This window comes from Sus scrofa, chromosome 8 (genome assembly GCF_054392235.1).
Source record: "Sus scrofa isolate SSC_HxYL_T2T_F1_AM1 chromosome 8, Sscrofa_HxYL_maternal_Yorkshire_Landrace_v2.0, whole genome shotgun sequence".
NCBI lineage: Eukaryota > Metazoa > Chordata > Mammalia > Artiodactyla > Suidae > Sus > Sus scrofa.
This window is the reverse complement of record NC_139390.1, coordinates 90507892-90527704: the sequence shown is the minus strand read 5'-3', so window position 1 is coordinate 90527704 and position 19813 is coordinate 90507892. Positions and strand designations below refer to the sequence as shown.

The 19813-nt window shown below is 38.8% G+C and overlaps 2 protein-coding genes across 4 annotated transcripts in view; one reads left to right on the top strand and one right to left on the bottom strand.

Moving 5' to 3' along the window:
• The window catches only part of LOC146400931 (uncharacterized), a 165311-nt gene that overhangs the window by 50859 nt on the left and 94639 nt on the right, over window positions 1-19813 (top strand). The gene's annotated exons all lie outside the window — the stretch shown is intronic.
• GYPA (glycophorin A (MNS blood group)) overlaps window positions 4506-19813 on the bottom strand; it is a 29498-nt gene continuing 14190 nt past the window's right edge. For both annotated transcript variants that reach the window (NM_001444704.1, XM_005656526.4), the window contains 5 exons: window positions 16005-16094; window positions 14452-14490; window positions 12473-12558; window positions 10589-10739; window positions 4506-5947 (listed from right to left, as the gene is read on the bottom strand). In NM_001444704.1, the coding sequence (NP_001431633.1) occupies window positions 5940-5947; window positions 10589-10739; window positions 12473-12558; window positions 14452-14490; window positions 16005-16094 (374 nt within the window). In that variant the 3' untranslated portion in view covers window positions 4506-5939. The remainder of the gene's footprint in view (window positions 5948-10588; window positions 10740-12472; window positions 12559-14451; window positions 14491-16004; window positions 16095-19813) is intronic.

Sequence of the window (19813 nt, the reverse complement as noted above, 5' to 3'; positions counted from 1 at the left end):
ACATACCTGCTCCTAACATTACAACAAACTGATACATGTCTTAATATGAAAAAAATTAGTGCTACATTGCATTAAAAAAAAATAAGACCACATTCTTCCTAAGGTGTACAGACTAAGTTATTCTATTGCTGAGTTAGAAAACAGGAATCTTTCTGTTCCACCCTTTCTCTGAGGCATTTCTTTGTCAACTTTCCAGGACTCTTTTTGCAGAGTCATAGCACATTTCGATCACACCCAAAAAACATGTTTTAGGGGATATGGATAATGATATACCAAAATATCGCTGGTGTTCAGTTTGAAATAGAGCTCTAGCTTAGAGGTGTTTAGCAGAAACCTGCAATGGTACCATTTCACTTTTTTTTTCTTTTTAGGCTCGCACTTGTGGCATGTGGAGGTTCCCAGGCTAGAGGTTGAATAATCAGAGCTACCCCACAGCCACAGCAATGCCAGATCCGAGCTGCATCTGCAAACTACACCACAGCTAACCACAAGGCTGGATCCTTAACCCACTGAGCAAGGCCAGGGATTGAACCCACAACCTCATGATTCCTAGTCAGATTCATTTCCACTGTGCCACAATGGGAACTCCCCATTTCACTTTAAATTGGTGGCACTGGTTCATAAGCAATAACAGGTAGAAAGAAACTATTGAATATTGCTGCCCATTTTTTTCCCTGAACTTATTAACTTATGTACCTGTACTTCTGTTTAGTTCAGAGTAAACATGCTATGTTTCCCATCTTTTCATTTAAAAGTAATTTATACACACATTTCCACTTGGAAACAGGGTCACCATACTTGTAATTTTTCATGACTGTGTAACAGTTTATTTTGTTAATATACTAACAAGTAATTTATGACTAATGTAGAGACAGATGGACACGAGCTATTTTCTTTTTTCATTTTGTTATTAGCTACTGCTATGAATGTACAAGATGAATTAGAAGATAAATTACAAACTACTCTTGTTTTTTATTGGAGTAAATTCCTCAAAATGGAAATACTGAGCCAAAATATAGGGGCAAATTTGTAAATTTGGCCATACATTTTTCTGCTGTTTCTAAGTTAATTTACAGAGATACACTGACAATGTATAAGCTTTCTTTTCATTATGCCTAATCTGGTTTTTTTTTTTCACTGACAAATGGTTTTGCTATACTAATAATTCTGGCAGTATAATGATTTTATTGAATGAATAAGACTCACAGGATACAATTAAAAACAAATTTAGTTATGTCTCCTGTGTTCTTTAAAATGTGTTCTATGGACTGGTTCTTCCTTTGTTCCTCTGTCAAAACCTGGATAGACTCCATTACTCTTCTGCTCACTTTTAAGTACTACAAATAGTCCTCCAGTTAGTAATTAAAATATCTGCCACGTACAACCCCTTAATTCCACTCCTTGGTATATATCAAACAAACAAACAAACAAGCAAACCACTAACTTGAGAAGATACATGCACCTCAGTGTTCATAGCAGCATTGCTTACAATAGCTAAGATAAGGAAGCAACCTAAGTGTCCATCAATCCAGATGACGGGATTAAAAAAAGATGTGATATATGTGTACATATATATATACACACATATACATATACACATACAATGGAATACTACTCAGCCGTAAAAAAAGAATGAAATTTTGCCATTTCCAGCAACATGGATGGACTTTGAAGGCATATATGTATATATCATATAACATGTGGAATCTAAAAAATACAAGTTAGTTAATATAACAAAAAGAAGCAGACTCACAGATATAGAGAAGGAACTAGTGGCTCCCAGTGGGGAGAGGGAAGGGGGAGGGGCAATATAAAGGTAGGAAAGGGGAGATACTAACAATTGGGTGTGAGACAGACTGCAAGAATGGATTGTACATGAGGAATACAGCCAATACTTTGTAATAACTGTAAATAACTGTAAAACTTGTACAAAAATTACAAAAATTTAAAAATTATTTTTACCAATGCCATAATCAAAATTTCCATTCTGTTTTTAAATTGTTGTCTTTATGCCTTCCCCCACCCCACCTAAATCTTTCACTCCTCTTTCTCCATCTTGCTCCCCAAAGCATCTGCCCCCTCTCGCTCTGGAACAACAGGAAGGGAAAAATGACGTAAGGGAGTAGGCAAGTCCTGACTAGACCAATATCTTCACAGTGGCCCGGAACCCCACTCCCGGCAGAGATTTCCACTGGAATCTTTCTTGGGTGCTTCTGTGGGTTCTGCAAAATCTTCCCATCACTGGAGTTCCTGTCTTGGCTCAGCAGAAACGAATCTGATTAGGATCCATGAGAACGCAGGTTTGATCCCTGGCCTCGCTCAGTGGGTTAAGGATCCAGTGTTGCCATGAGCTGTGGTGTAGGTCGCAGACGCAGCTTGGATCTGGCATTGCTGTGGCTCTGTGATAGGCCCGTGGCTACAACTCCACTTCAACCCCTACCCTGGGAACCTCCATATGCCTTGGGTGCAGCCCTAAAAAGACAAGAAAAAAAAAATCTTTCCATCATTGGGGACCTCTCACCTACCATCCTCTCGGCTTCTGGAAATCCTGTCTCGGTTGCCTGGATTTTCTTCAGTCCTTAGGTGTCTGGAAGCACTTTTACTTTTTTTTTTCCTTTAATTTTTTTTTTTTTTTTTAATTTTTACAGCCGCATCTATGGCACATGGAAGTTCCCAGGCTAGGGGTCCAATCAGAGCTGCAGTTACTGCCCTACACCACAGCCACAGCAATGCCAGATCTGAGCCAAAGCTGTGACCTATACTGCAGCTTGTGGCAACACCAGATCCTTAACCCACTGAAGCCAGGGATCGAACCTATGTCCTTATGGATACTAGTCCGGTTCTTAACCTGCTGAGCCACAATGGGAACTCCAGCATTTTTACTTTCTATTAAAAGCTATTTCCTCCTCTAGGAAGTCATCTCTGATATGCCCAACATCAAACCCTCATAGCCCATATAAAGCCCACAGGAAAGGCTTTTTCCCACCGTCCCTCCCAACCTTAGGCATGTTTGTTACCACATCTCCTGGCTGGACTGCGACATCTGTCGTTTAGGTTTCCCAAGTGAGAGTCAGACATCAGTAAGTTTCAGAGGATGCAAACACCCCCTTGATGTTGGCCATTTGTATACGTCATTTTGAAAACATCTCAAGATACTTTTGAAAGGTAGTTATTCTCATCCTCACGTTACAGAGAGGGAAATAGAAATTATGTGGATAAATAAGCAAGGGTTCAGACTCGAGCTCCAAGACTGATTCTTTCCACATCACGCTGTGTGAAACCTTTATATCAACTATGTGTGATGGCATTTTACATATTAAGAAAAGCTTCATGAAATAAGAAGCAAGTTTTGTGAAGCCTCACAGGAATTACAAAAATGAATGAAATTCCCTTCCCTTTATGAATCACAGTGAAGCAGGAAATGGAACTCAGATCATAGTTACAAGCAACAGGATTGTTTAAAGCTAGAGCCTGAAAGTTGTTTATCAGTTGCCAGGGGACACATTCCAGCTGAACAGAGCCGAGGGCACAAACGCATTAGAACTGGGTGGGCATAATAAGAGGCTTCTGCATGATATCAGGTGGAATGATGTACTGATTTTTGTTTAAATGACACTGGCTCTTAGGCGTTGCTTCTGTGAAATTTGCAACATTCGATAGGACAAATGCTTAGAATAAATCGGAAGGCTCTTCCTCAGTTACTATTCCAGATATCACTGCAATACCCCTTTCACCATGTCAGTCCTCTCCTCCCCACATTCTACCATCAAGCATCTCTTCCCCTTCTCCGTTCATTTTCCCCCTCGTGTATGTAAATCCTTTGCTCACACCTATACAAGCAACCCCCTAGGCCTGAAGAATAACATTTTCTAATGTTTCATTCCCAACCCCCATTCCAGTCCTAAAGTTGGAGAAATTCCAAGTGAACCATGGGGTCATGTTGGCCTCATAGGTGAGACGTCTTTATTATCATCCTATGATGATTTAATTATAACATTTGAAGAATAAAGGCCGTGTCTTCTCACAAACATTAAGTTTACATGTGAAAGGTTCATCGATAGAAGGACAGAGAAATGAAGGAAAAGTTCAAGGAGGTTAAAGCAATTCCTGTTTTAATTATTTCGTGGGCTTTTTTGCTCTGGTAGAAATGGGACAGTCAACTCTGATCTCTTACTGTCTTTGACTTGTGATTACCTTAGAGATATGACTAGTTTCATGTTCTCTCTTGGTTCCATGTTTTGTTTTTATTGAAGATGGTGTATTTAAAATTGCCTTGATGTTTAGGTCATCCTTTGACTAATTATCTTCTCTTTTCGGCCATGCCAGCTGCCTGTGGAAGTTCCCGGGCCAGGGACTGAACCCATGCCACAGCTGTAACCAGAGCCACAGCAGTGACAACACTGGATCCTCAACCCACTCAGCCATGAGGGAACTCCACTCCATTTGATTAATTTAACCCAATAATACTATTAAAACGCTTTTTAAAAAATACATACCAAGAGAAATATGTTTTTAGTCTTTATTTTTATATAATCAATTTAATACAAGAATACTCTCTGAACATACAAGTAGGTTAAGATTTAAATTTTTAAAAAGTTATTAAAAAATAAATCGAAGTTTTCAAGCTCAAATATGTGTACGTAATATTTTTAACTTAATTATCACACAACAATGAAAAGCCATATGGATTTTTATTCACTTGGAAATAGCACAAGAAGGTACTTTGTTTTTATACTGCTTTTCAACTTTTATTACAAGTGAATGATGACTGTATAGTCACAAAACCTTAGTCTCCTGTGTCCAGAAATTTCTTTTAGATCATTTAAACCAATTTCCAAAATTTTATTAATAAGAGAAACTAGGACTGGACAGGTTAAGAAATTTAATTGGGAATATAAAGTAACCTTTTAATAGATTCACCTGATGTCAAATTTGCACAGCTTTTGCACTTACAGAGTTAAGAAGTTTCTTTTGCAAGGAAAAGTCACTGATTGTTTCTCAGGATACTTTGCGCACTGACATAAATAACTCTTCTGGTGGAGCACAATTCATCTATCTGTGCCCTGAACAAGTTGATGCTCTAGACTATCAGATGAGTTATTTTAAATGAGCCAGTTATACATATGTAACATCTCACTTTTTAAATGGGAAAAACCCTTTGTGTTGATTTATGCGTTAAAGGTTGAATGTGGGTGTCATTTTATACATCTATATGTCCACAGCTTTATCTGCATATATGTACATATGTATTTGTATGTATGTATGCAAGGCATTGCCAAGCACAAGCTCGATTAGTGTGACTGAAACATCATCATTAATATGACCATACCTTGCCTTTTCAGCCATGAAGGAAATATTAGCATTTTGCTGTCCCCTTAATTTATTCAAAACGATGAAAATAGACTCAGAAGTTAAGAATGAGAAGAGAATTCGATTTTTATCTAGCTGTTACAAGCTTTTCATTTGAGAGCACAATCATTAAAACACAAAAGAAGAGAGTAAGTCAGTCTTAGAGAACTCGCCAACTAAGGCTTTGAATAAGAATTCCAAGTCATTTGATTACAAAAATCAGGCTCACAAATAAAAGCATGAAAGAAACGATTTGCCACTGGACTTATTATGATGAAATTTTCATCCTGATATTGGACAACTTTGGAAGATACACAATCTATTGGTTATTTAATTTTTTTCATTGTTTACTATAGTTGATTTACAATGTCCTGTCGATTTCTGCTGTACAAAGTGACCCAGTTATACCTATATATATATACATTCTTTTCCTCATAATATCTTCCATCATGTTTCATCATAAGCATACTGGATTTTTTACATGTTCCTTTTTCACTTGACTGAAATTTGGATGTTTATTTTTCACTTAACTGAAGTCTTGTGTCTTCGAATTCTTCCATAACTTGTTTTGGTGAGCAGATTCTCATCAATCAGGATGCTGCAGAAGGATTGTAAAGGGAAAAAAAGTAGTGTAAAGCATAGTTATAGTTAAATACAACAGAAAACTAATGCATAAAATAAATTCAGTATTCTACATTCTTATGGAGTTGTTCTTGAATACAATTGTTAGGAAATGAAAAACATTTATTTTCAAATTAGCTCTATTAGAGGTATGTGTAAGTGAAACAGAATTTCTTAGACAATCTATCCTAAAAGACTTTGGTAAGGAATAAACATAATTTCTCTGTTCCTAGTTTCTGCAGAGATGAGAAACTAAGAGAGAAATTATGTAGGGGTGGAATATAGCAGGAAGTCAGTGAATGATAAGTGAGCTGAATTATATATGTGTGTTTGAATTTAAGACAAGCTTCGTCATCTGTAGTCTCTTTTAGAAGTAACTTTTTTTCCTTAGACATGAGCAAAGGCAAGTCTGTATAGAAACTCTGCTAAATTCCTCTCTGATTCTAGCATGTGGTAGAAAAGGTTGGTTCCCCCCACCCCCTCACCCCCACCGGCACCACCACCACCAAATCCGATGTTCCACCTTTCTTTGCTGGTAGTTTGGATTTATGTTATTTTCGGAGAGTATGGGAAAGGGATGGGAAGAACGTTTCTGTTATAGAAGCAGATGTTTTCCACAATTTTCTTCCGCTGGGGCATTATAGGAACTGTGCATTCTAAAATTCCCCCAGAAGTGCGCTGGCAGGGCTCACATGTGGCTGCCACTGTGGGCAGCTAACTCAGATTCACTTACTCTCATTTCCCACCAATAATCAACCATGTGCAAGTTCCAGGATGCTAAAGCAATTAGTTCTTTATCGCCTAACATCTTTAGTTCTCGTTGAGATGGCAGGATCACTCAAATTTATCACTGCCTTTTGACTTGTAAATTACTTTAGAGCAGTATTCTACAAAAATAGGTCTCAAGCATTTTTTAGGACGCTGATGTGTTTCTCAAATTTTCCTGTGAAGTGAAGTCAGATTTTATAATTCATTTTGTTAGAGCAGGCAGAGTGCTAGATGTGAACAGAGAGAGAGGGCATGGGCCAAAGGGCAGGAAAACCATACATTTTGGAAACAATGGAGGTCCTTGGGCAGGCAAAGAAAAGCAGGAAGCTCTGGACTAACAAGAAACCACATATTTTAGGGTGACAAGGTCTTAGAGGCAGACAACGAAAGGTGGGACACTGTGGTTTCTGAATGTCACAAAGAAACTCAGGGCAGCTACTCACCTGAGTCTACCCCCTCACCCCTTGACCGCGTACCTATTGCTTAAAAAATCCTTGCCTTAATTTCTTGACCTCTGTGTCTCCTCTCTAGATTCTTTCTGCGACAAGAACCTTCTCTCCAGTTACAATGTCGCTAACTTACCAAGCCATATTTAATAACTTCATATGCACAAATATGGGGACTAAAAAGAGCCTCAAATCGGGTTCATCTGCCTTTCCACTGCCTTTATGTGTATTAGAAGTGAATGAGAAATGAATTTGAGAATGGAAGCATTAATCTTGCCAACATGAAAATGCACCCAACTCCTTGAGTACACCATACTCTGTCTTTTATGCTTTTTTTTTTTTTTTTTTTTGGTCATTTTGCCATTTCTTGGGCTGCTCCCAAGGCATATGGAGGTTCCCAGGCTAGGGGTCCAATTGGCGCTGTAGCCGCCGACCTACACCGGAGCCACAGCAACGCGGGATCCGAGCCGCGTCTGCAACCTACACCACAGCTCACAGCAATGCCCGATCCTTAACCCATTGAGCAAGGCCAGGGACCGAACCTGCAACCTCATGGTTCTTAGTCGGATTCGTTAACCACTGAGCCATGATGGGAACTCCCTGTCTTTTACGATTTTGCATGAAAGCCTGCCCTTTTGCTTGGAACTGACTTTCCCCCAGAAATGTCCGTCTGTCCTTTAAGACTGACCTTAGGTGATTTTATCTCTGGAAGCCTTTGCTACTGACCCCAGTCCTTTCTAGATGCTAATGCCTCTGCTAACTTAAAACCTGTCCCTGCAATGGCCACAGTCTGTCTGTTGCCCCAACAAGACTCTCAGCTTCTAAAGTACAGAGATTCCTATTACTACATTTAACGTCACTGCAGTGCCCAGCCCACGGTAAGCATTTGGTAAATGTTGGTCGCACTTAAATTAATGAGGATATTTTTATGCACTTTGATGGATATTGTTTTCAACTTTTGTGGGCTTTTCCACAGAGAGGCTCAAGATTGTATGAAGAATAAAAAAAGAAGCAGACAAAACACTAAATATGTCACCAAAATAAATCAATAGTTATAAGCATATAGAAATTTAAGTTTAAAATAATTAGGCTTTAGGGAGTTCCTGCTGTGGCACAGTGGGTTAAGAATCTGACTGCAGCGTCTTGGGTTACTGTGAAAGTGAAGGTTCAATCCCTGGCCTGGCACAGTGGGTTAAAGGAGCTGGCATTGCCACAGCTGTAGCGCAGGATGCAGCTGTGGCTCAGATTCGGTCTCTGGCCCAGGAACTTCCATATGCTGTGGGTACAGCCATAAAATTAAAAAAAAAAAAAAAAAAAAAAGGCTTTGGCTGGTAATTGCTCCACCTTAAAAACAACTTCAGGGAGTTCCTGGTGTGGCGCAGTGGAAACGAATCCGACTAGTATCCATGAGGATGCAGGTTCTATCCCTGGCCTCACTCAGTGGGTTAAGGATCCGGTATTGCCGTGAGCTGTGGTGTAGGTTGAAGATGTGGCTCAGATCCGGCATTCCTGTGGCTGTGGTGCAGGCCAGTGGCTACAGCTCTGATTCGACCCCTAGCCTGGGAACCTCCATATGCCACGGGTGCAGCCCTAAAAAGCAAAAATCAATCGATAAAAAAACCTTCCAAACACTTTTTTTTTAAACAGTGCAGAATGTAGGTAAAATAAATAAGGATATTTGTTCAAGCTGCAAGTCCTATAACAAAGTAACCTTAGTAAATGAGGTGAATCTTATACATAACTCAAAACTTTTATTGTTTTAAGTATCTGCAGATTGTTTTTGTTTTTAATTCTTTGACCTAAGAATTACAGATATGCCATTTACTCTATAGAGCATGAACTTCCTAGGACTAAACAACTACATAACAATCATTGTAAGCTTTAAGAACCTACAAGAAAATATGATGTGCTTAGCTCTGCACATAGGTTATGTAACTGGGATGGATCTTTCAAACTCTATTTTTATGATCCCAAAGCCTGGAAAACCCTAGCAGCCCTTTGAAGATAGGTGTAGGCTTAAAACTGGAATCTGGAAATTTATCTGTCATGATTTTTTACTAATTTTTACTTCCATCAATTTTGTAGAAGGCAGAAGGAATTCCCTTTTGCTTGAACATTTAAAGCCCATTCCATAGAGTCTTGTTTTTAGTGGAAATCTCCTAGACTAGACATCACCTGGGCATAGGCTTCAGGCAAATTTTAATAGAACTTAACCTGCTGTGCCACAAAACTCTAGAGTTTACCTTTTTTTTTTTTTTTTTTTTTTGCAGGAGGGTACTAATATCTGATTGGGTTTTTTGTTTGTTTTGGTTTGGTTTTTGATTTGCAAATTTTTTTGACATATAGTTGATTTATAATGCTGTGTTGGCTTCAGGTGTACAGTATAGTGATTCAGTTATACATATATTTCTATTCTTTTTCAGATTCTTTTCCCTTATAAGTTATTAAAGAATATTGAGTATAAGTCCCTGTGCTAGAGAGTAGGCTCTCTATCTGGATGTTTTTAGATGTAAAAAAATCTCTCACTCTTTAAGGTTGGCAAAGAGTGCTCTTTTTGAAAAACATTATGAGTCAGTACTAATCTGGATGAACAAAATACACCTGACACTTAGCACCTGGGGGTGGAAATGAAAATGGAACCAAGTGACCAGCCATTTGTGCAGAGGTCATTTGGGAATGCAGCCTGCAATATTTATAATAGCTATCAGGCACAGACACTTACTACGGGCCAGAATTCTAGATGGTTTACTTGTGGTAGTTCATTTAATCCTCATGAAATTCTAAGAAGTGAAACCATAATTATGGCCATATTAAACTGTCTCCACATTGGCTGTCATTATCTCCATATGAAGAGCTGGCTCAGTGTTACACAGCTGATAAGTTGGAGTATGGATTGTGGGGTGGGGGGATGTGCTTGGGTTATGGGATGGAAATCCTGTGAAATTGGATTGTTATGATCATTATACAACTACAGATGTGATAAATTCATTTGAGTAATGAAATATATGTGTGTGTATGCGTGTGTGTGTGTGTGTGTGTGTGTGTGTGTGGGAGTATGGATTCAAATCCGGGTCTGGCTCCAGATCTGGGGCTATTCACCTAAAGCCACTGCAGGGTCTCTTACACACCACTTTGCAGTTTGGAAAGTAAGAAGTACACACAAGAACTTGTCTTTGTTTTACATAATAGTATTTGTTTTACTTCTTTTTTTAAAGATAGTTTATGCCTAGAATTTCATTATGCTGCAGATAAACATTCACATTTAAAAAAAATCTTACAAAGAAGACATCGATGCAGCAGATTATAAATGAATCCTAATTGAGCGCACTTCCCAAAGCAGAAGTCAGTCATTACTTTATCTCCCATCTAAAAAGGCAGATGGCAATAAAAGTATTATCACCAACCTGGTGTTTCTATTTCTACAGAAGTTAAAGGAGGATCCTCTGTGTCTTGTAGTTCAGAAGGATCTGCTGTGTTTTGTGCATCAGAAGGATCTGCTGTGTCTTGTGTGCCAATGTCAGGTGAGTCTTGAGGTTTTGGCACAGGCAAAGGTTTCTACAAATAAAAACCAGAAAAAATGTTAATGCCACAGTTTTCTAAACTTAGACACAATAAAGAAAAACCCTTCAGATTAAAAAAAAAATTTTTTGGCTAAAGTCTGTTTTCTTCTGATGAAAATTCACTTTGTGGAGTTCTTTGGTGGGATAAGTCGCCTATTTCATAGATATTTACAAACTTTGATTTAAATGAGTATTTGCGATTTCCGAGGGGAATGATTACCCCAAACCTGGAAATCATATTTCCCCACTGTAATGAAAAGCTGAAATGGAAAATTTTTTTTTAATTTTTAAAAAAGAGACAAGTTCTCTTAGCCATATTGGACACAACTCTTCTGTGTCCATATTGAAGATTTTCTCTGAATTTTGCCAACTAAGGATATCATCGGCATTTTGAGATTTTTTTCAGATCAACCAAAAGAGCAGACAACTAAGTCTGGCATATATGCCCAAGCACATGGAGATGACTTTCTTCCCAACATTTAACCTGCAGACCCATCATCTTCCGTTTGAGTCCTTACAAAAATCTCTCCTAATAAAGCAGATATTCTTAATTACTTTACTTTTACTACGGAAGTATTATTTCTAGAAGATCCATGTACATGGAGTAATGTTAGTCAACCACAGGTTCGGATGATTATAAAAGTCACCTCATAGAAATAGTTAAAAAAGGAAAGGACAAAGGAAATTTATGTAGATTTACTATCAATCTTGTTACCGCCCTGCCATTGCAGTATTGCTCTCCCTCTAAACAAGCTTTTTAAAGAGAATATATACAGTGGCTATGGTAGGAAGGTCATAAAGAGAGATCAAGAACAGAGGGCAAATGAGAACATAACTGCACTATTCTTTTGTGACCAGGCACTTAAGGATCTGTGATTACAGTTCCAGTTGCTAACATCTTAAACACACGCACATGGGGTTCCCGTCGTGCTGCAGTGGTTAACGAATCCGACTGAGAACCATGAGGTTGTGGGTTCGATCCCTGCCCTTGCTCAGTGGGTTGGGGATCCAGCCTTGCCGTGAGCCGTGGTGTGGGTCGCAGACATGGCTCGGATCCCACGTTGCTGTGGCTCTGGGGTAGGCTGGTGGCTACAGCTTCGATTAAACCTCTAGGCTGGGAACCTCCATATGCCGTGGGAGCGGCTCAAGAAAAGGCAAAAAGACTAAATAAGTAAATAAATAAATAAACACACGCACAAATGTGTCTGAACTGTCTTACATAAAAGGTTATAGTAAAGGCTATGTGCTTTGGAATGTTGTGTCATACAGACTTAAAATTAGCTTTCGTGATGAAAAAAAATCACTCATCCAGGAAAATTCACAGGTGGGGTTTAAAAACATCTGCCTCAGGAAATATGAGAATGAAAAAAAGCAAAACATTTTAAATGTATAAATACGTCATGTTACTTTAAATGTTTTTCATACACATATTAAACTAGATACTATAGTTAGAAATTCAACTATTTTATCCATATCTTTCAAAATATCTTAGATCAAGTGAGGCAAAACTTTGGAGGCTCTTTCATTGGAAAATGGGGATAGATTTATATTTGGAATTTCTTTATATGGCAAATGCAAAAAAAAAAAAACTACTAGAGTAACTCAGTGACTTCTGTGTGTGCATAGATAAAGATGGCATTTTATGAGTCTAGTTGAACCCAGGGGAATAAACTCTCCTAGAGCTATTCACACCAGCACTTACAGCAAAATTAAACACTGAATCCTCACCTTTATCATTCGGCCAATAAGATAAGCAATTAAGAAGATAATTAGAAGGATGCCAGCCATCACTGCAAAAATAATGCCTGTTATTTCTATGGGAGAAAAAGAAAGCATCAAATTACAAAAGTGTGAAGTAAATGACCACATAGCAATTGAAAAATAAAGCAGGGAAAATCAGGGTAATGTCCCTTTGCTTTTTTACAGAAAGTACACTAATAAACTTTTACAGATATTGTTATCCTTTCAAAAATTAGATTCTTCACAGTAACCTTGTGGGAACTGGGACTTTGATTGGTAAAATCTTTTGTCCAAGGTCACACAACTAATGACAGAACCAAGACCCATAGGTTTCAACTCCAAGTCCAGTGTTTTTGTTTTTTGGTCATATCTGTGGCATATGGAAGTTCCCTGGCCAGGGACTGAACCCACGCCACAGCAATGACTCAACTGCTGAAATGACAATGCCAAATCCTTAACCCACAGCACCACAAGGGAACTCCTAAGTCCAGTGTTCTTTACATGGTCTCACAGGTGTAACTGTGGATAAGAGCTATATGTGGACCTTCTACCCCCAAACGGGAAAAAAACCATAGGCTCCATATGGTTCTTTATCCCATATGAACATAGTGCTTTGATATGTTAAAAGAATATTGGACTGATCATAGAATCTGAAATTTGCAAGGAAACTGGTATAAGCAGTTTATAAATGAGGAAAAGAAGACAAATGAGTTTGAGTTACTTATACCAGGTAAGATAACTAGTTAGAAGTAGACTGTGACCTATCCAGATCACCTATATTTGAAGGCTCTGTTCCCTCTCCATTATCCTTATGTGTAGTCTATAATAAGATCACTAAAACTCTTTTTCGAACTTTTACATGTTGAGAGTGAAACAGAATTTAAATTCAAGGCACTCTCACATATTCATAGCATATTTGCTTCCAAATGAAGTAAACAGAGCTGAAGGCAAGACCTACAGGGAAAAGAGTATATTTATTGGGCTAATTTGTATTTAAAAGCCTTATTATTGATTAAAAAAAATAAATGTAGCTTTTCCTTTCACTGTTATTGCTCAGCCTTCTTTTCCATTTAGCTTTAATTTATGAGATAGTAATTCAGCTATACAATCAATTTTTCTGTTGTGAAGGACAGACACAGTGTGAAGGGAGGCTTAGAAACACAGAAGAGTAAAGAAACACATACATGAACCAGAGTGAGATTTACAGCAGCACCAAAGCGGGGAAGCAACAGTTCCCAGATGGAGAGGGTTGGAAAAATAGCCCCAAGTGGTAGCATAGGACCAAAAAAGAATCAGGGTTGAGACACAAATGGCTCATACTTATTCTTGACATGGTGCCAATTAATTAGGTGCTTTTAAGTTCTTCATTTTTCTTTACAGTAGGAAAGGGAGAAGAAGTTCAATGGTTTTATAAACTCTTAGACTTTTTTCAAGTACCCTTGGTGGGTTAAAAAGCTGAAACATATCTAACTTAAGAAAAGTGAGGATCAAGTTATGTTTCCCAAACGTTGAAGGAAACTAGAAGTGCCTATTTTAATTTGTAAAAGAACATATTTTGTTTACCTGTACAATTCTGTGAGATTAAAGTCAATAACCTATACTCTTCTGGTTCTAAAATAAATGATTGATTATCAGTGGGGAGTGTTGAGGGGAAGGGGAGTAAGAGGCACAAACTATCACATAGGATAAGCTACGAGGATCTACTGCACAACATGAAGGATATAACCAATATTTTACAATAATTATAAATGGAGCGTAACTTAAAAATTATGAATCACTGTGTGGTACACCTGTAACTTATATAATATTGTACAGAAAATATAATTCAATAAAAATAATACTAACAAAAACAGCAAAAAAGAAAATAAACGTAAAAATAAAATTGATGACTGTATTTCTATAGGCATTTGAAACTAGCAAACATAGTTTAAAATGAAATGACCATTCCATATTGAATATTAACATACCTGCATGTGAGAAATCCTGGTGATAGCTTTCTGGTACTCCTAAAAAGACAATATTTCAAAATAAAGGCAATATTTCAAAATAAAGTCAGAAAACATAAAGCATGTTAAAAAATACCATTTTGGAATTAGGCTGTCAAGTAGGTTTCTGTTTCTTAACTTGGGAGAGCTGTTCAACTTTCAACAGAGAGCTAGTAAAACGTATGCGGTAATGGGTCAGTCTTAACGTGAATATCTACTTTCCAGTATTGCCTTTCAAGATCCAGCAAGTTTTCATGGATCAGAAATTAGCAAACCACCTCATGAACTGAAGGGAAAGGTGTGAGAAAGTGCTGGAAGAACCACCTATTGGCTTCCACAAGATGCAGAGCATTCTTTAAAAAAAAAAAAATGTAAAAATGGTGAGAGCAGAGAGGAGATACATTGAGCCGTCACCCCCTATGGATATCAGTCCAACCCCCAAAGAAGCCATGTTGTTGTCAGTTTTCCAGGTTTATGCCACAGCCACTCTCACAATCCAAACCCTTGCTGCATCTCAGCTGAGTTTTTTCCAGCAGTCTCCCTGGAATCCTCTTCTGCAGAAGTTTCTAGTATGGTTGTCTTAATGCTTTGCTAGAATTAACCTCCCCCTTATTGGTCTACAGCCACCATTTCTTCTGCTGCTGTCTCTAAGTACCACCTTATGTCAGGAAGTCCCTTAACTATAGCCATACAATTTTCTGGAATTTAATAATTACAAATAACGTATTACACTTATATTGTATGACACAGACAAGGGCTTGGTTATATTGGTTATTCTTTAGCAGTTATGCATAAAGGCTAATTGAGGCTTGTCTTCTCTGTCTTTGTGGCAGTTGATAGTTGCTGGAGTGTATGACCTCTGGAATAAAACAGATAGGGTTTCAGCCACCTTTATGCCTCTTAGAGGGTGTGTGGTTTTGGAAAACTTATTTTTTTTGGCGGGGGGGGGGGAGTGGTGCTGAACCCATGGCATATGGAAGTTCTCAGGCTAGGGGTCAAATCGGAGCTGCAGCTGGTGTCGAAAGACAATGCTGGATCCTTAACTCACTGAGCGAGGCCAGGGATCAAACCTGCATCCTCATGGATACTCGTCAGGTTCATTACCTTTAAGACACAATGAGAACTCCCTAATGAGCCTTGTTTTAAAATTCAGAAGACACAGGCCCTTTGAGGAATACAGGGTTCAACTCACTCAGGGTCAGCATCTGGACAGGACCACGCTCTGGGCTAAATCCAACTGGGCTGGACCACAGGGCCTCCTCACCCCTCAACTACTAGATCCCTTTGAACTTGACCCCCATTTCAATCACATTTATTGTTTATGTGCTTTGCTGGATTGTTTTAATTTCTGTAACCTACAATATTATTTATATGAGACATTCCAAAAAATGAGAATTCCCCTAGAGAAAGGACTGTGTCTATTTTGCTTCCATTTCTCAGTCCTTGTCACATTCTCCTCACAGTGGCAGGACCCATTAAATAGAGTTGCATCATAACGATGACCCTGGAGCAACTGTCTTAAGATAGGAACAAACCAGTTTCCTTTTGGACGACGGCAGTAGTATTTTTGATGGTCATCACGCCAGGGGAAGTGGCTGAAGGTTTGCCAGCAGTGACAGTGGCATCTGTAGAAAAGAGAAGATGAGAAAGAGATCGAGAAGGAGGCGATGAGTGGACAATAGAGCACATCACAAAGGACACAGTTACCCACATCTCTCCCAGGGACAGTAACAGAATTTCTATCTTGCAGGGCCTTGCAGATGAGGAAGGTGAGTCTTGATTTCCTCATCTGGAAAATGATAATACCTGCCTCAAAATGTCACGGTGAGGCCTCGGTTTAATATATACACTTGGGTCTGTATCCTACACACTCACATCATTTAGTACAGTACTTGGCACGTAATGAGTGTTAACATTCACGTTGGCTATGACTATTGTTCTTACAAAGGGGGAGACTTGAAGCTACGTTTGCATAGCACCTTACATAACTTTGGAAAATCGTCCCTGTTAAAGAGAGATGGAGACTTAAGGCAATTATGCAAAGACTGAAGTACCGCCCTGTGCCTCCCTGGCTCCACCTCCTAGTACCACCCTGCTTCCCCAGTAAAAATTAAAACAATGACACTATTAAATTCCATTTTCTTCTAGCTTGAGAGAGGATGGGTCAATTCCAAGCTTCCCCACCCATATTTCATTTCTCTCTTTCGAAAGTAGAATTTCAGAGTTGTAAGAGAATGTTAGGAAATGCTAGCTCTGGTTTAAAATTACTGGCTGAGGATCCAGATAAATGGGATAAAAACAAATTTTTTTTTTTTGTCTTTTTGCCATTTCTTGGGCCGCTCCCAAGGCATATGGAGGTTCCCAGGCTAGGGGTCCAATCGGAGCCATAGCTGCCGGCCTACGCCAGAGCCACAGCAATGCAGGATCCGAGCCGCGTCTGCAACCTACACCACAGCTCACGGCAACACCGGATTGTTAACCCACTGAGCAAGGCCAGGGACCGAACCTGCAACCTCATAGTTCCTAGTCAGATTCGTTAACCACTGGGCAACGACGGGAACTCCTAAAAACAATTCTTGATCATGGTAACTCTTTACCTCAAACACATATGCACACAAATATGAATACAGGATGTGTCTTCTCACATATCTTTTAAAACATCAGTAAATACATATAAATTGATTTTTATAATTGAACAATCATCATACATTTATTTTAAAATAATTTTTATAAATTTAAAATTGATAATTTATGGAGTTTCATAAATTAAGTTTTTTATTGCAAAAGCAATACAGAGTCAATAAATTAAAGTTGGGAAATACAAGAAAGGGCAAAGAAAAATACAAAAATTATCTGTCATTTTACCACCCAGCAACAGATACCTTAAACATTTTGTTTTTGTTACAATAGCATTTTGAACTTTTAGCTATTGCATCTAAATGTGGAATCACTGTGTTTAAATATGTATAAACATGTAAACAATGTTTTAAAAATATATGCCATGAACATGTACCCTATATTTTGAATACTCTTGTATTACAGGAATTTTAATGGCTGCAAAAATTCCATTGTATAAATACCAGTTTATTTGTCAATCTCTGAGCATTCGTGTTATTTTTACTCTTAGAATTATAAATCTCCTGGGATAAACATCAGTGCACCAAACTCTGTAGATGTATCTTTGCTCATTTCTTTGAGACATTACAGTGAAGGAATTGGTATACCCAAAAATGATGGCATGGGGATGGAAGGGCACCTGCAGACACTTCTCAGAGACAGTATCACCTTGGCTCCTCAGCTAAATGTTCAAGGTTTCCTGGAGAATACACAAAGACCTGAAAATGTCTTTGACACTTCGGATTAGTCTACACAAGAGTACCAAGACTTGTGTCTTTCTACTGGCTGTCAGCTACTCAGTTGACCCTCAAGTTTTTCAGTTGACCCTCAATTTTTTCAGTCTCTAAATTGTCTGGAATATTTCTCCCCTTTCATAAATCCTGTTTCCCTTTGTTCCTTGACTTGTCTTACCGCCTGGTTCATTACAAGTATGTAAACACTTGCCACACAAATTAGGCAAACAGTGTGACAAACAACCTGTATTTGAATCTCTTAAGTTGTTCTTCAGTACTCAGGTGTAATGGTATAAAAGATAAGAACAAGTGTCTTTTTTTTTTGATCAAAGTGTAGTTGATATACATTGTTTCAGGTGTATAGCACAGTAATGCACTTATGCATACATAGATAGATATTCTTTTTCAGGTGTTTTCCATTATGGGCTATTTTAAGATGCTGAATATAGATAGCTTCTGATCCAGTAGATCTGGTTGTTTATTTTATACATAGCAGTGTGTATTGGTGTTTTTATTTTTTTATTTTGTTTTGTCTTTTGTCCTTTTAGGACTCACAGCATATGGAGGTTCCCAGGCTAGGGGTCCAGTTGGAGCTGTAGCTGGCAGCCTACACCAGAGCCACAGCAACGCAGTATCTGAGCCGCATCTGTGACCTACACCACAGCTCATGGCAATGCCAGATCCTTAACCCACTGAGCAAGGCCAGGGGTCAAACCCATATCCTCGTGGATGCTAGTTGGGTTCGTTAACCACTGAGCCACAGTGGGAACTCCTCAAGGCCTCTGACCTTCCCTACTTAGATTTAGAATGAAAACTCCATGAAGTTCCCAGGGCTTGGCATGGTGTAGTAAAGACACGATGAAATCTTATGATCAACTGTTTAGAATCCAGATATGTTCTGTAGGCCTTGATGATGTCAATGAAAAATGTTGCCTGCCATGTCAGTAAACAAAGGATATTGCAGCCACCAAGCCATCAGCCACTGCAGCTCTCCAGACGGTGCAACCTGAGGGGATTCAGGATGGAGAAAAGCAGGCTACTGGCCCTGGATAATTGAGGTACAGATCAAAGGAATGGTTTTAGTAATCGAAGACTCTTGCATCGTCCCATATATGAATAAGTGCTAAATTCATAAACTTGAGATAGCCGGTTTCCTTTAATCAACAGTAATCTTTTGATGTTCTAACAACCTAGCTTTTGTTGTAAAACTCCTGTGTATCCTGGCTCCTCCCTTACTTCTTTGGAGCAGTCCCTCAGAGTGATCTGAGAGGCTGTCTTCTTGGCTTAATTCCTTGAAATTCCGCTGAATAATTATCAACTTTTAGGCTGTGGGTTTTTTTTGTTTGTTTGTTTGTCAACAGTGTCTTGATCATTCATTTACAAGAGTGTTTTGGCATGTCTACTTTGTACTAGGAATACAGTGAATTAATAATTTATGGTCTTTCCATCAAGGAAATTCCAGCTTAGTAAAGAGAGACAAATATTTAATCTAAGTGTAATAAAGTGATTTGGGGGGATGGTGAAACTGGGGGCACAGGAGACAGTGGTCAATTCTATCTGAAAAGGGAGGAGGTGGAAAGACCTCATGGAGGGGTTCTCTGAACTCATCTTGAAAGAAGAGGATTTCACCTGTCCGACTATGTGGACATTTACGTACTGAAAGAGCAGTGTCAGCAGTGCCCTGGAACTTGAGACATCTTGGCAAGTTGGGGAAACTGTATTGCTGTGGCTGCAGCCTATGGTGTGAGAAGCAGAGGAAGCAGTGACACGTCATGTGTTGTGGGCCATGGCTTGGGATTTGGACGCTAAGGCAGTGGAAAGACTGTAAAGGGTTTGAATCAGATTTTCATTTTGAGATGGTCACTGTCAAATGAAGTGATGAAGGATGATGTGGGGGTGAGGGGGAAACACATGCCCAGAACTCTTCATAAGAGGAGTGCATCTTGTGTTCAGTAGTGGCCAAGATAAGCAGTCCTTTTGCAAACCAGACACTC